Source organism: Plasmodium malariae (assembly GCF_900090045.1).
Source record: "Plasmodium malariae genome assembly, chromosome: 12".
NCBI classification, from domain to species: domain Eukaryota; phylum Apicomplexa; class Aconoidasida; order Haemosporida; family Plasmodiidae; genus Plasmodium; species Plasmodium malariae.
Window position 1 is genome coordinate 403,212 of NC_041786.1, and position 16,625 is coordinate 419,836.

Here is a 16,625-nt window from a genome sequence, read left to right on the forward strand (position 1 = left end):
GGATGAAGAAGAGGAAGAAGAAAAAAAAAAAAAAAAAAAAATATATATATATATATATATATATATATAAATACGAACATTCAAAATTCATGATACATAAAAATCATGTTTCTTTTTTCTTTTTTTTTTTTTTTTTTTTTTTTATGTTGTTTTCAAAAGCCACTCTTAAACAAATGTATATACATGCACATGAAGAGGTACATGTATATAATATATGTCCGCACATAAGTGCTTAAAAATACATGTACACACGCACATAAAGTACTTATGCTCTTTTCCTGTGTACCATGCGTGTGTTTTTATGTATGCACACACACCCTCCTCTCATCATACTAAAAAAAAAAAATTCGAATTGTATACACATCGATTAATAATATACTTACATTTTCAGGAAATATTCTGTTATTTTTTTTTGGATAAATTTATCATCATTTAAGCTAAGAATATAGAAACGCAAATTCAATAAATTTTCATGAAGAGCTTCATGCTTTATCGTCTCATTTAAGTAGTTATAATTCATAAAATTTAAAAGAACATCAATACTGTTTATTAGCAAATTTTTGTCAAATTGTATATTATTATTACAGTTATTGTTGAAGCCTAATAATGGGTCATCCTTCTTGTTTTGTTTATATATATTAAATGAGTTGTCATTAGGATAAAAATTGTCGCAGTAGTTTGTTTCTTTACTGTTCTGATAAGTACTGTCTAGTACATTGTTAGACTGATTGCAGTTTATTTGATTACTGCTGATCTGGTTGCTGCTTACCCGACTGAAATTAACATGATCAACGTTATATTCTGTTAAGTAATTTGAAAAGAAGTTGGAGTCAAAATTTGGCGTATCTTCGAAAAGTTTTCTCTTTTTTTTTTCATTTCCATCAGCATTTTCTTCATATATTATTGTATTCCTATTCATTCTTCCAAGGTAATATTGTTTCGTTTTATTTTGTTTTGCTTTATTTTATTTCGCTTTGTTCTGTATTGTTTTATTTTATTTCGCTTTGTTCTGTATTGCTTTATTTTATTTCGCTTTGTTCTGTATTGCTTTATTTTATTTCGCTTTGTTCTGTATTGCTTTATTTTATTTCGCTTTGTTCTGTATTGCTTTATTTTATTTCGCTTTGTTCTGTATTGCTTTATTCAATTTCGCTTTGTTCTGCTTTGCTTTATTCAATTTCGCTTTGTTCTGTTTTGCTTTATTCAATTTCGCTTTGTTCTGTATTGCTTTATTCTATTTCGCTTTATTGCATTTCGCTTTATTGCATTTCGCTTTATTCTGCTTTGTTTAATTCTATGTTGTTTTATTTTTTCCCCTCCAATTTAATTTTTACTTAAATTATACCAATTTATGGGAAACTTGTTATTAGAAATTTATTGCCTGTCACAATTTGCATGAATTGTTAATAAAAGAGATTAAACGAATTCTTCGTTCACTTTGAATGCATTTTCACTGTTACCTTTGTTTAATAAACGTTTGTCAGTATGTGTATATTTTTGTATATATATACTTTGTATGTATATACCTTTAAACGTATATACCTTTGAATGTATATGCCTTTGGCTGTATATACCTTTGGCCGTATATATCTTTGGCCGTATATACCTTTGGCCTTATATACCTTTGGCCGTATATACCTTTGGCCGTATATACCTTTGCATGTACATACCTTTGTATGTATATAATTTTTTCACATATTATATGTATATGTAAAATTATCTGTATACTTTAGCACTATTTCAATTATTCCTTTTTTAACAGTACCAATAAAAATGAATTATAATGTTATGCATAAAAGAGCTCCTAAATTTATTAATTTTAGAACACAATCGCAATCAATCGCAATCAATCGCAGTCAATCGCAGTCAATCGCAGTCAATCGCAGTCAATCGCAGTCAATCGCAGTCAATCGCAGTCAATCGCAGTCAATCGCATTTAATCAAAGTCAATAACTTTTCAGTGATATGTTCACACAGGCACGCACACACACGTTTCTTCCTATTTTTCATAAAAGCGAATTATTCTCTTTTCAATGTTTACTTTTGTATGATTTTTTCTTTTTATTTTTTATAAGTCTTTTCTTTTGCATAATTATTTTTACAAAACTTATCTTTTTTTATCTTTATCTTTTTATATATATTTTTACAAGCCTTACCTTTTGTTTATATATTTTTACAAGTCTTGCTCTTTTTTACATTTTTTATTATCATTTTACTTTTTTTTTCTTTTTTTTTTTTTTAAATTATTACATATTCAAACGCTATTCATTTTGTGTTTACTATATGCGATGATTGGTTTTTTTTTGTTATGGCTAATATATTATTCAAATAAATATGCACATAAGTATATTCGCGCACATAAACGTATGTCCAAATTTTATCACTTGAACAGTTACTGATATACGATCTCTTTTTGTTTCTCCATTTTTACAAATAGCTAACAAAAATTAGGTTTTCCCCAAAATACGGTTAAAAGATGAGAAAATTTAACGTATACCACTTTTCACATGGGTAAAAAAAGACATAAAGGTAAAAAAAAAAAAAATATTAAAGGAACATCAAAAAATATTGAAATGCATAAATACAAAATTTAACGTACGAATAAAAACAAAAGACGCTGTTCTTTTGATTGGTTAATCCATTCATTCATTTTTTTTTTTTTTTTTCCTTTTTTTACTTAAAAGGACTAATATCTTTTTTTCATCTAATAAAAGAAAAAAAATATATATACTTCGCTAAGCAGAAAAAAAAATATTTTAATTTCGAAAGAATACTATTATGTTAGTAAGTAGGGTTAAAATATTTAAGTAGCAAGAAAAAAGGGTATACAATTCATTACATCCGTTTTTAAACAATTTCAAGGAAAAAGGGAATAGAGGGTGTTATTTAAAATATATGCATAATTGTGTGAATGTATATGCGACTGAATACCCCCTTTTTAAAAAAATAAAACAACAGTCCAGTTCTTGTACCACTTCCGCCAAAGTTTTTATCTATGTGCTTAATTATTATGTTCGTCGTATTTTCTTAAATGAATTATACTCTTTTTAATTTCATATATTCACTATAACTTAAACGCATTTTTGCAAATAAATTAAGGTGAAGATTGACATTTTTTAATTTTTTTCCCTTGTACAAAGTAAAATGTTAGAGTGTAGATTTAAAGTCATACGCACATTAGAAAAATAAGGGACGAAGCATTTTTTATTCATTTTTTATTCATTTTTTATTCATTTTTTATTCATTTTTTATTTATTTTTTATGTATTTTTTATTTATTTTTTATTTATTTTTTATTTATTTTTTATTCGTTTTTTTTTCTTTTTTAACTAATAAATTTCATTCCTCCTACAAAAACAAAAAAGTTGTATGTCGTAAGCATTCCGTGTTTAATCCTACAGTATGTTCAATTGTGTACATGCAAATATATGCGCGATCTCTCATCAGCTCAATCAGCGTGTATACATATAGACACCTCTGCAATGTTATGAAAATAAAGGACTTTCTTATTTCTCAAGCGTTCACAATTTATACATTAAAAGAGGGGGAAAAAAATAAAATAAGAATTTATAATTCCCCCGTTATTTTTACTATTAAATGGGTATTTTGCAATTACAAACAACTAACAAGGAAGCTAAGAAAAAAAAAAAAAAAAAAAAAAAAAAAAAAAAAACATACACCGTATACACACATCCATACGTACAATATAAAACCTCTGACAAAAAGATACATACACAAGTTATAGGACAGAAAAAAAAAAAAAAAAAAAAGGCTCTTATTTAAGCAACTGTACTTCAAAAAAAAAAAAAAAAATAATAAAATGGAAAAACATGTAAACGCCAAATACCTTGAACTACTGCCAACTATCAAAAAAAAAGTCGAATTTTACTGTTTTCGAGTCGGCACTTATAACACTCTAAATATTCAAAGAAAAAACAAAAAAAGACAAAAAAAAAAAAAAAAAAAACAGAAAAATTAGAAAAATTAGAAAAGAATAAATAAAAAACTTACAATAAAAATAATTTTACAACATATGAAAAATACAAAAATATTTTTCCAAAAAACATAGTAAATATTTCAATAGTTTTAAATTGAACGCTGTGCAAATTATGTATATGCAAGTATCACTCCCTGTACACTGGTATACGTAAATATATGTATATACGCACAAACGTAGACGAGCGTGGTACGTAGCACCTTGCACTTTTTTAATTTTCCTACACGTCCTTACGAAACTTTCAAAATGAAATTATCAATACTAGCTGCAGTAACGTCACTATTTTTCATAAGAGAAATTGTGAATGAAGGAATAAGTATGATTGAATATGTATGCGATTTTCATTTCAATCCTTTAACTAGTGTTAATCCATCATTAAAGGAAGGAGAAGATAAGTTTGAACAAATCGGATGTACAGTAAACAACCCTAGCTTATCAGACATCGTTGCATTAATTTGTCCAAAGAAAAAAGAGTCTCGATATTCGAAGGTTGAAATTGTTCCTTCTACATGTTTTTCTACTCACCTATATTCTCCTTACGATTCTGAGAAAGATGCAAAAGATTTTAAAAAACTAGATGTTGAAAAAATATTAACTGTAAACAAAACTTTTGATGATTTCGAATTAAGAACATTAGTTATTCCACATAGTTATAAAAAGAATAAGACTATTTATTGTAGATGTGATAACAGAGAAACAGAAAATGGAATTGGATCAAATGAAAAAGAGAAAGGAAAAGTAGGATTAGTAAAAATTATTTTAAACCAAAAAGATGAAAATCCAAGGGGTGTAGATATTACTGGATCTAACGAATTTTCACAGGATGGTATAACAGGAACAGACTATAATAGAGAAATTCAAATAAAAGAAAATGAAGTTATTCATTTAAAATATACTGGTTTTAAGAATACATATGAAGATCAATGTGATAATTTAATGAATATCAAATTTGGTTTTATTTCAGAATATTTTTTTTCTCTTAGAATGCCTACTGTTTTTTTGAGCCCAATTAATTGCACATTAACATTTGAAACAAATAGTTCTACTTATAAAATTGTTCTTAAATCAGAAAAAACAGGAACTATTGATGGTTGTGATTTTACTAAACCTAAAGGTGAAGGCATGTATTTAAATGGTTTCAACCTGAACGATATAACTGATGAAGAAATTTGTTCTGTCCATATAAAATCAGGTAAAAAGAATCTTGCTGCTGGTTTTAGGTGTCCTTATAAATTAACTCCTACTTATTGTTTTAGACATGTTTTATATGAAAAAACAATTAATGGAGAAAAAAAATTTGAAACGTTTTTGTTAGATGATGTATTAGAAACAATTGATGTAGAATACTACGCCAATTTAAAACTAAGAGCTTTTGTCGTTGGATTTCCAACTAGACCAGAGAAAAATAAAGTTATAAGGTGCATTTGTGAAAATGCTGGCAAAAAAGGAATCATGGAATTGACAATTGACTCTGCTAGTACGAGTTTTGTTAGTTTAGTTTTAGTATTACTTGTTGTTGCATTCCTATATTTGAATTAATTTGCCCAAGGAAGAGAAGTACCATTCTCACTCTAGAGTTGCACTAATGAAGAGTGTGCACTTACGGAAATACTGATGTGTTTACACATATATATCTATATATATATATATATCTAAGTATATATATCTATGTATATATATATATATGTATATATATCTATGTATATATATATATATCTATGTATATATATATATATGTATATATATCTATGTATATATATCTAAGTATATAAATATCTATGTATATATATCTAAGTATATAAATATCTATGTATATATATCTATGTATATATATTTATGTATATATATATGATTATATATCTATGTACATGTTAAAAATTACTCTTTTATGGTGACAAAAGCAGATTTTATTTCATTTTATCTTTTTTTTTTTTTTTTTTTATAATTGCTTTCGTATGTTTTAAAATTTCCCAACATCTTAAAGTGCACACATACATGGGAATGTGTGTATAAAGAGTGCCAATATAACACTTCGAGTGGTTTGATTATTATTCACTTTTATATTCATTTTTTTCCAAGTCGTGAGATGTTTTCATATAGCAGTATGCAAGGCGCATACATTATGCACACATTGTACATCCATATATGTATATATATATGTATATGTATACGTACAAGTATGCGTATATATGTGTACCCATTACTTACCTGTATACCCGTAAAAAACAAGTAAAAATACCGTTCGATGCAAACATACTATATATTCTGCTTTCAAATTTTTCCTCTCCCCTTTCATTTTAGAAATGGTGTTTCCATTAGCTTCAAATAGAGCTATATTTATAATAAAAGAGCTATGATAGAGCAAAATACAGCAAAACAAAACAAAATATATTCAAACGAAATGCTTCGTACCATTTGAACATCCTTTCATTATGCATTCCTATGTTATTCCAATTTTTGATCAAAAACAAACTCCTACTTTTTTTTAAACTGTTATAATATAAGTAGTGATATAATCATAAATTCGAATAAGGAACTAAAAAGAGATGATACCTATATAGACAATAATATGCCCATACAATTTTTAACTGTTAGGTTTTCGGATCAAATAAATACAAAAAAGGAAAACTCAAACATATTGGATAGTGTAAAATAAATTATTTTTTATCATCTAAAAAATAAAAAAAAAAATAAAAAAACAAAAACCAAAAGATGGGCAGTATTCTGAAGTTTAACTGTGTCAAATGTTTACTAGCATACAAACCCATACATGAGCATACACATACGCATATATAAATATCTTGTTTATCTTGTGTAATGCTGGTGAACTGAACATCGTCATGAGATTTACAAAAAAAAAAAGAAAAAAAATTAAGTACATACAGTTATGTTTTATCCCCTTAAAATTCTAAATTTTTGAACATTCGGTAGAATTGCCATTGTTCAATTATTGCTTTGAGGGGGCACTACAACTTAACCTTTTTTTTGTGGCTTATAAGCTAAAATTTCCTTATCCCTTTCTTAAAAGCGATGAAACGAAATGTGCTAAGGAAACAGTGCGCTTAAAAGATTTACTTTTCAGTTTTTAAATAAAATATAAAGTTAGCATATTTTACCTTTTTCAGTAAAACACATCCAGTTAAGTATTATCAGAGTTTTATGGACTCCCAATATAGCTTTCTTTTTTTTTTTTCTGGTACTTTTATTTCATTCTTTCCCCTTAAGACATATATTACAACAAAAACAAAAAATGTTTGCACTGTTGGAGGTTATGAGAAAAAAGAATTTTTACTACTATTACTGCATTTATATAAAATTATTTAACAAATAAAAAAAAAAAAATATACATGTAATACATATGTATGTCGAAAAAAGAGGTCGATATTTTGGTAGATGTATGTATACGTATTTACAAGCATGTGCAATTTCATATATATATATATATATATATATATATATATATATATATATATATATTTTTTTTTTTTCTTATGATGTTGTAGATCTAGTATATACCAAAAAAAAAAAAAAAAAAATAATAAAATAAAATAAAATAGTAAAAATAAATAAATGTTATATATTTAAAATTAGCAATAATTGCACATTCATTAATCCAAATAGTATTAGAAAAAAGTACTTATGAAGGTAAAGAAGTTAAAGGACTGGGCAGCAAAAAAAAAAAAAAAAAAAAATTTTAATAAGCAATAAAACAAAATAGAAAAACTGCAAAGTGATGAATCAGAATTGTAAAAATTCAAAGTAATAAAATTAAAATATAAGAATACTCCATCTCACGAATACCATAAAAACACTTCATGAAAATATGTATGATATAAAAAAGAAAAAGAAAAAGGAAAAACAAACTAGCAAACACATGTACACATATGTGCGTACAGAATATACTGAGGTGTCTTTTTGGGAATTTTTTAAAACACTTTTTAATGTATCACATTACATTCATGGGTTAATGCATTTATTTATGTGTCCACTTGTTTATATACCGCTCATTTATTTACCTTTTTTTTTTTTTTTTTTTTTTTCCCTTACCCTCCCGCAATATACGATAAATATACAAATTTTATAATATATGTACGCACGTATCTCGAAATTCATGAGTATGCTTAAGCAGTCGCTAACACGGAAAATATTTGTGGAAAACAAAGTGTCTTTAGAAAATTAAGCATTTTTTCATTCTTCAAAAATGTAAAAAATTTTCCATATCATGAATGTAAATACTTAACTCATACACACATGCGCATCTGGTATGTATGTATGTATGTATGTGTGTGTGTGTGAACATAACATTTATACAGGCACGCTTTAACTACGTAAAAGCAATTCAAACAAAAAAGGAAAGCTCAGATACTGAAATGTATTATACGTAACAAAACACACACACTCACACACATTATGCGCAGGTACTCATACTGCATATGTATATGTATAAATCTGTAAAAAGAAAAAAAACAAAAAAAAAAAAAAAAGCAAAAAGGAGAGAGGAAAAGAGAGAAAGGCACAAGATCATAAATACACAAGAGAATAAAGGGGTAAAACGAATAGAAATATAGGAAAATAAAGGGTTAAAGCAAATAAGCACACCATTATAAGATCATACAATCATACAAGCCAACTAACTACCAAAAGAACAGTCCCATTTTCCACCTAATTCCATTCCTTGACCGCTACCCCATTGTCTATCATGTCCAGCAGTTATATGAAAAAATTTTACTTCATTCTACTGATATGCAAAATATTACTCTTAAAAGTAAGTACAGGAGATGATAATTCATATGTATCTCCTAAAGATATGAGTAGTCAAGTGACAACATTTTTAGGATTCAAATGTAATTTTTCTACTAAGGGTGTACATAATTTAGAACCGGATATCCTAGAAAATAGATCGATATTATGTAGTATCCACTCATATTTTATATATGACAAAATAAGATTAACAATACCTAAAGGTGGGTCAGAATCTAAGTTTAAGATATTACCAGAAAAGTGTTTTGAAACTGTATATACAGACATGAATAAGAAAAATGAAACTAAAATAGATACATTAGGTCTAGTTGATTATGAAGTAAAAGAAGATAAAACAAGTGCAGATTCTGTAGATAAAATTTTAACTATTTCTCCATTTAATAATAAAGATGTAGAGTTCTTTTGTCTATGTGATAATACAAAAAAGGTAGTATCTAATATTGAAGGAAGGAGTGCATTAATACATGTACGTGTATTAAAATATCCTTATGATATTATACTAGTTAACTTAACAAAAGAATCTTACCCATATCTAGCTGATATATATAATATTAAATCATTTAATGATAAAAAATTGAATGTACAATTAAAAGAAGGAGATCTATTTGTCTTAGCATGTGAACAAATTGATAAGAAATGTTTTCAAAAATCACATAATAATGGTGAATTATATAAAAGTAACAAAATAGTATATCATAAAAATTTTACTATATTTAAAGCTCCAATATATATTACTACAGATACTGTAAATGCAGAATGTTCATGTAAAGTTGATAATTCTACTATTTATACTACAATTATAAGTCCACATAATTCAAAAAAAACTATACATGGATGTAATTTTTCATCTGATAGTACTTCTCATACATTCACAAATAATATTGATATGACTGCTTTAGCTGATAATGCACATATTACATGTAATGTCGAATTGACCGACAAAAGTTATAATCATTTATTAGGGATAAGCTGCCCTGGAGATATTGTACCTGATTGTTTTTTTCAAGTATATCAACCACAAGAAGGTGAATTAGAACCATCCAAAATTGTTTATTTAGATGCACAATTAAATATGGGAAATATTGAATATTATGATGATAGTAAAGGTGATAATAAAATTAAAATATTTGGCTTAGTTGGAAGTTTACAAGAAACTACTTCCTTCACCTGTATTTGTAAGAAAGATAAAAAAACTGCCTATATGACAATTAAAGTAGCATCCGCTTATTACGGATTTTTAGCTAGAATTTTTATATTATTAATTGTCCTAATATTGCTATATATATGACCATTCACGCGTCCATTCTTCATACACTTCCAGCCTGTACACACTTCCAACCTGAACATACTTCCAACCTGAACATACTTCCAACCTGAACATACTTCCAACCTGAACATACTTCCAACCTGAACACACATCCAACCTAAACACACTTCCAATCTGAACACACTTCCAACCTGAACACACTACCAACCTGAACACACTTCCAACCTGTACACACTTCCAACCTGTATACACTTCCAACCTGTACACACTTCCATCCTACACATAATTCCTAAAAGAGTTCCATGTACATTACTTCATGTTAAGGGGAATTCACCCCGCGTGTGTACCATTATCTATGCACATACGTAAGTGTATGCGTACCTCCTACATTCTTTATATCGAGCCTTTTTTCTTCCATTGTGTTTCCCCTCATTTTTTAAACCCTCCTTATATTCATCATTGTGTGTATATGTCTTGGTATGCCTATTCATGCCCATATACATACATATATATATATATATTGTGTTTCTGTGTGTGTACCAACATCTCCTAAAAAATATAGCGGCGCAAAAACAAAGGAGTAATCTGTAATTTTTATTTCCATTTATTAAGAATTGTAATTTTATATTTGCAAGGACGCCCTATATATATATATATATATATATATATATATATATATATATATATATATACAAACATATACTTACATATTCATACATATACAAACATATACTTATATATACATACATATACTTACACATACATACATACATGTTCTTTTTCCCGAGCAAATTAAATATGTAGTTCTCTCTATTCGTCGCACATTTTTGCTTTTTTTTCTTAAAAATTAAAAATGAATCAACTTATAACTCTGATAGTTCATACTTCGAAACTTCCATTCTTTTTTTAATGTATACATATATTTAAAATTTTCCATTAAAAGATATGTAAAAATTTAAGGACACCTAAGTATGTGAAAATACAGATATGTGAGAGTTTTTTTATTTCCTTTTTACGAATCCTCTAGCTTCACCATTTTTTATTTTTTTATTTTTCATTTTTCGAATTGCCTTACTTAAAGAGTAAAAAGCTTACATTTCCCCTTCATCAAAAAGGAACAACGAATTGTTAAACCGAGTTGGAAGAAAAAAAAAAAATGAAATAAAAAATAAAATACATAAAATACATAAAATGCACAAAATTCATAAAATTCATAAAATGCATAAAATTCATAAAATGCATAAAATTCATAAAATGCATAAAATTCATAAAATGCATAAAATTCATAAATTTCATAAAATGCATAAAATTCATAAATTTCATAAAATGCATAAAATGCATAAAATATAGAATAATAAATAACTGGTACAGGAAATAAATTCAAAAACAGCATAATAAACAAAAACTACAGGATAATAAATACAAAAACGGGATCCCTATAACGCTAATTTAAAAGAGCCAAAGCATGACCTCAGTATAACCAAAATGAGACACATACAAAAGATGCTAAATGAGTACTGGGCATATTATCACGCACATTTTTGAGAAATTTTACAACTGCAAACTTGCATTGTGATAGTTCATTCTCTTTATATTGTATTCGTGCAAAGTGTATAAATAAATACACAAATACATACATATACATATATATATATATGTAGATATATGTAGATATATGTAGATATATGTAGATACCCCAATGCTCAAGCTAATGTATCCATGTAGAGAGGATCAGATCTGCGTAAAAAAAACAAATTTTGCATGTTACATTTTTATATATACAAGTTATTGTTAAAAAAGCAAAAGTAATTGTGCTTATATGCGTAAGTTAATTCATGTACAGATACGTACATGCACAAGTGTATGTGCAATAAGTAATATATAAATTGCCAAGACGTTGAACACATTTTTATTTTTTTTCCTTATACGTATCAAATTTTATTTTATATTTCCCGTTCATTTTTTATTCTTCGTTTTAACACAAAAAAAAGAATAAATTATAAAAACTGCTTGCTTCCTTTATGCCACTCGTTTTTTGAATAACATCAAGAATGTAATTATACATCTAGTGGTGCTTTCCATATATATACATATGCATAAGCATATATATACTTACGTACCCATGTATGTATTTACGTACACATGTAATTATTTACGTATATATATACACGTATATACATACTTACCTACACTAGCCCCCATTGTTTTTTGCGAGCTGATTAATTAGGTTGCTGGCTAGCCAATTGACCATTTAGTGTATTTTTTGATTGACTTCAAATATTATGAAATTGTCTTTGTATTTTTCATTTGGTTCTAAAATTTTCGAAGCTTTTCATAAAGGGCATGGTTATATCCCAGAAAAATATTTTTGTACGTATTTAAAAAATGGTCATATATATAGTTCTTTTTCCGGTCAAAAAAGAAAGTACTTCAGTGCCTTATATGACAACATAAAGGAAAAGCAAAATTTAATTAAAGAGATGGATCAGCTATATGATAACATTCTTACAAGTAACTGGAACGATTCTGTTAACTTAGTGTTAAATGTATCTATTTGGGAGGGAATCTTAAGTTCAATGGAAGAAAAAATAAAAGCATACGAATATGATAAGGAAATAACAAAAAAAAAAAAAGAAATTAATGAATTATTTGATGTATTATTTATATTAGAAGATTTACGTGATCATATAAATGAAATTCTCGAACAGTCATCTCGTTGTAGCGGTTTAGCAGGTACACATATTCTAGCTTCTTTTAAAATTGAAAATATGAACGAACATTTAGATTTTTTAAAAAAAAAATATGAACAATTATTAGTAAGTTACCCTTTATATAAATACCAAATTAATTTAGTACTGGGTCAAGGCTTAGCTTTGCTAAGACAAAGATACACCTTTGAATGGAAGCATATGCACGATTTCTTTTTCTGATTTTTGCGGACGTTTGTGGGGGAAATACATCACGACCATACATATGGGTATGCATTCACGTATACGTATATATACATACATTTATACATGCATACGTATATATACATACATTTATACATGCATATGTATATATACATACATTTATACATGCATACGTATATATACATACATTTATACATGCATACGTATATATACATACATTTATACATGCATACGTATATACATACATTTATACATGCATACGTACATATGTTTATACGTTCGAATAGTTCAAGTATTGGCGCATTACTTCTATACATAATATTCTCTACTTGTTATGTTAAAATGTGATAAGAAAGCATAACCTTTTGGAAATCAACGGGGAAAACGTGGAAATTCTAAATAAATTTCCAGCTACCTCTCAGATATACATTTTTTGAGATGTTTTTCGACTTATATTGTAACGTGCATTCTGATATATGTTCTTACACGTGTTCTGATACGTACCTCGAATTTTTTTTTTTTTTTTTTTCACGTATTTTACGAAGCCCATTATAACATATTTACATATGAGTTTTTTAAAAAAATATATGCTTGGGAAGAAGCAGATAATGGATGGGGGAAAAAAATAAAATAAAATAAATTGAGGTAATTCACCCATGCACATATACATACATATAAATATATACAGCAAAACCTTCAAACACATAAGTTCCTATCTAACTGCGGAGGATCGAACACACAATCGAATGCGGATAATTCCATTTAAATAAGCCAAGAAATGCAGATAATAATATCGACAAAATCAACTGCAACCACCCCTCTCCTAATACAATGGAGTATAACTTCATTACACATAGATTTCTCTTTTACTGTTACTTCTACGCCTGCAGCTACTCTTTTAATAAAATATAATTTTTTCTTTTTTGTTGTCCTGTTTTTGAGAAGATAATTTTTTTAGATAAGGTAGGAAATATAAAAGCTAAGTTCTTTTTTGAAAAACTTAAAGCATATGAAAGTGAATCCTTTTCATTTATATCAAAAGACGGCGATTTGTAATCTCTTACGTATTTGAAACATTGAATATTCTCACCTAGTATTTCGCTTATATTTTCTAGATCCCCTTCTATTTTCAAGTCCTCTTCAGCATTATTTTCATTATCTATTTTTTTTTCAACTAGTGTATATTCATATTTTTCATTGAATGTAACATTTTTGCAATTTTTCGTTATTACTTTACCATTATTTCCTTCACTTTTTGTATCTAATAAATCCCCTTTATTTTTACTCTTTTCGTGCGATTCAGCAGACATTGTTGACACCGCTGACACTTTATTTTTTAATTTTAAAATATGCTTCCTTATGAGAAATTTGCTAAGGCTGATGCGCTTCTTTGTTTTGCTGCCATCATGGTTTGTTTCGCTACTAGCACTATTTACATCATTTCCAATTTTACCACTACATTCATTGCTTGTTTTGTCCGTGTCCCTCTGTATGTCATTCTGTTCATCATCATTGCAGCATTCTATAGGGTATTCCCTTTCCCTGCTAATCCCTCTGCCTCTATCATAAAAATTTTCCATATTGTATATATCCGGTATACTCTTCGAAAAAGTTAGGACGTTCCCATCATTTCCGCTACTACTAAAGGTATTATTATTACTATTATTCATTATATGCCTTTTATATAAACTATATATGCGCTTATCTCTAGTTTTTTCTATTAAGTGTAAAAGGCCATAGGGAGCACTGCTTTTCGTCCCCTTACTACTTTTACCATTGTCGTTACAAAGGGGCTTCCTATCTTCGCCACTTTTACTTTTTACATTGTCATAAGTGCTCTCTATTTCCATTATTCCTTGTATATATTTATTTTTCCATACAGATATGTAAGGTAAAACAGGATAAATTTTTCTAATTTTTGCCTTTTTCTTCAGTGGGTGCTGAAAGTACTGATTATAAGGTAATCTCTTTTTATCTTTTTTTGAATTAGTACTATCAGTTAAACCACGACTATGATCATTTGATAAGTTTTTCTTCTTTTCTAAGTGATTTCCATTTTTCTTTTCTTCATTTGCTAACAAATAATTCTGAACACTTCTAACATAGTTAGGGATGGTCTTAATTAATAAATCTAAATCGTCTTTTTCGAAATTCGTTACAACGGGTAGATAAGGAGAAATCTCTTTCAATTTACTGTCACTCAAAAATATTGTATTATTGTTACTACTACTGCCTCTATCGCTACTACTGCTACTACTGCTACTACTACTTTTGCCATTACTCCTGTTTTTACTTCTGCAATTACTTGTACTATTATTACCGCTTACTGCCAATGCGTCTTTCTCCTTTTCACAGGCATTTTGAGCATTAATCCAGCATTTAATATCGTCATTATTTTGTATGTTATAGGAATATAAAAATGGTAATTCCATATGTATGTGTACATCACGTTCTATATCATTTAGTCTCTCAATTTTCTCATTTAAAATCATGGTATTGTAATTAAAATTTAATATGCTGTTATCTACTTCATACTTTAAAAATTTCAAGTTACTATCAATATTTGGTACATTTAACATAAAATCAGTATTACCACAAAACTTTCTAAATTTTGATTCATTCTGATTTGTTCTTTTCTTCAATTCTTCACTCCTTTCTTTTAATAACTCCTTTCCCTTTTTCTCCTTTGCATTTTTCCTATCTACTTCTGGGTTATCCATATGCCTGCCTCATTCGTGTGAGTAGGTACTTGTGCTTACACGTATAAATAATGTACAAAATGTACTTGTATATATATATATATATATGCATAGACAAATATAACCAATTTACACGTACAACATATGCGCATATACAGTCCTATCATATGTAAACACACACTACATATTATATGTTCCTTCCCTATATGTATCACGAAGAACCAATTCCTCGTCCAATATAACGAGGCGAAAAATTCAAAAATTAAAATTTGAAAAAAAAAAAAAAAATAAAGTAAAAATATTTATACTAAAAAAAAGCGTATAACAAAATGATGCTATCAAAGGTGACAACAAATAGTTCCACTAAAAGGAACAACTAAAAACTATGAAATATTTAAAATAAAAGAGTTGTTATTGATGAATTCGTGGAGAATGTTATAAAACTTACCAGGAAAGAAATGACTCATATAAAATCAAACGAGATATAAAAATTCCTTATAATCAAACATTGCTCTTATTTAATTTATGTATCAAAATATACATGTTTATCTCGAAGGGCATTTATATGCTATCAAAAAAAAATAAAAAGCCTAAAACGACTCGAGAAATAAAGAGCTATAAAACAAAATTTTCTTCAGAATCATCAGTACACTTCTATTATTTTTTTATAATAAAAATATTCATCCCCATTTTTTACCCTACTTTTATTATAAATATAAAGTATGCACAATATATTCATTTGAAATCATTGGCTTAAATATATATTTTTTTTATTTATTCAATGTTAGCTTACGTTTTCTTTCAAATTTTTTCCGCCTTTCTATCACCCTCTTTAATCTCGTGAAATATATGCACTTCAAAACTTTTTTGAAAACTTTGCAAAGTTTTAATTTTTTTCATTTTCTCCAGTTTTTTCTACCTTTTTGATTATTGAAGAATAAATTTTTTAAAGTATTCTCACATAAAAAAAAAAAAAAATAAATCTTTAAA

General features: G+C 27.2%; 5 protein-coding genes across 5 annotated transcripts; 3 read left to right on the forward strand and 2 right to left on the reverse strand.

Annotated features, from left to right (window-relative positions):
* Positions 1-379: 379 nt before the first annotated feature.
* Positions 380-919, reverse strand: PmUG01_12018000 (conserved Plasmodium protein, unknown function; the record flags this gene model as incomplete). The annotated part of the gene is made up of 1 exon (XM_029006380.1): positions 380-919. The coding sequence occupies one exon, from the start codon at positions 917-919 to the stop codon at positions 380-382; it is 540 nt and encodes a 179-aa protein (XP_028862874.1).
* A 3,323-nt stretch (positions 920-4,242) lies between these two features.
* P47 (6-cysteine protein, putative) lies at positions 4,243-5,535 on the forward strand (the record flags this gene model as incomplete). The annotated part of the gene is made up of 1 exon (XM_029006381.1): positions 4,243-5,535. One exon carries the CDS (start codon positions 4,243-4,245, stop codon positions 5,533-5,535), a length of 1,293 nt encoding a protein of 430 aa, XP_028862875.1.
* A 3,160-nt stretch (positions 5,536-8,695) lies between these two features.
* P48/45 (6-cysteine protein, putative) lies at positions 8,696-10,045 on the forward strand (the record flags this gene model as incomplete). Its single annotated transcript, XM_029006382.1, has 1 exon — positions 8,696-10,045. The coding sequence occupies one exon, from the start codon at positions 8,696-8,698 to the stop codon at positions 10,043-10,045; it is 1,350 nt and encodes a 449-aa protein (XP_028862876.1).
* A 2,261-nt stretch (positions 10,046-12,306) lies between these two features.
* Positions 12,307-12,954, forward strand: PmUG01_12018300 (conserved Plasmodium protein, unknown function; the record flags this gene model as incomplete). The annotated part of the gene is made up of 1 exon (XM_029006383.1): positions 12,307-12,954. One exon carries the CDS (start codon positions 12,307-12,309, stop codon positions 12,952-12,954), a length of 648 nt encoding a protein of 215 aa, XP_028862877.1.
* An 872-nt stretch (positions 12,955-13,826) lies between these two features.
* PmUG01_12018400 (conserved Plasmodium protein, unknown function) lies at positions 13,827-15,656 on the reverse strand (the record flags this gene model as incomplete). The annotated part of the gene is made up of 1 exon (XM_029006384.1): positions 13,827-15,656. The coding sequence occupies one exon, from the start codon at positions 15,654-15,656 to the stop codon at positions 13,827-13,829; it is 1,830 nt and encodes a 609-aa protein (XP_028862878.1).
* Between the last annotated feature and the right edge of the window lie 969 nt (positions 15,657-16,625).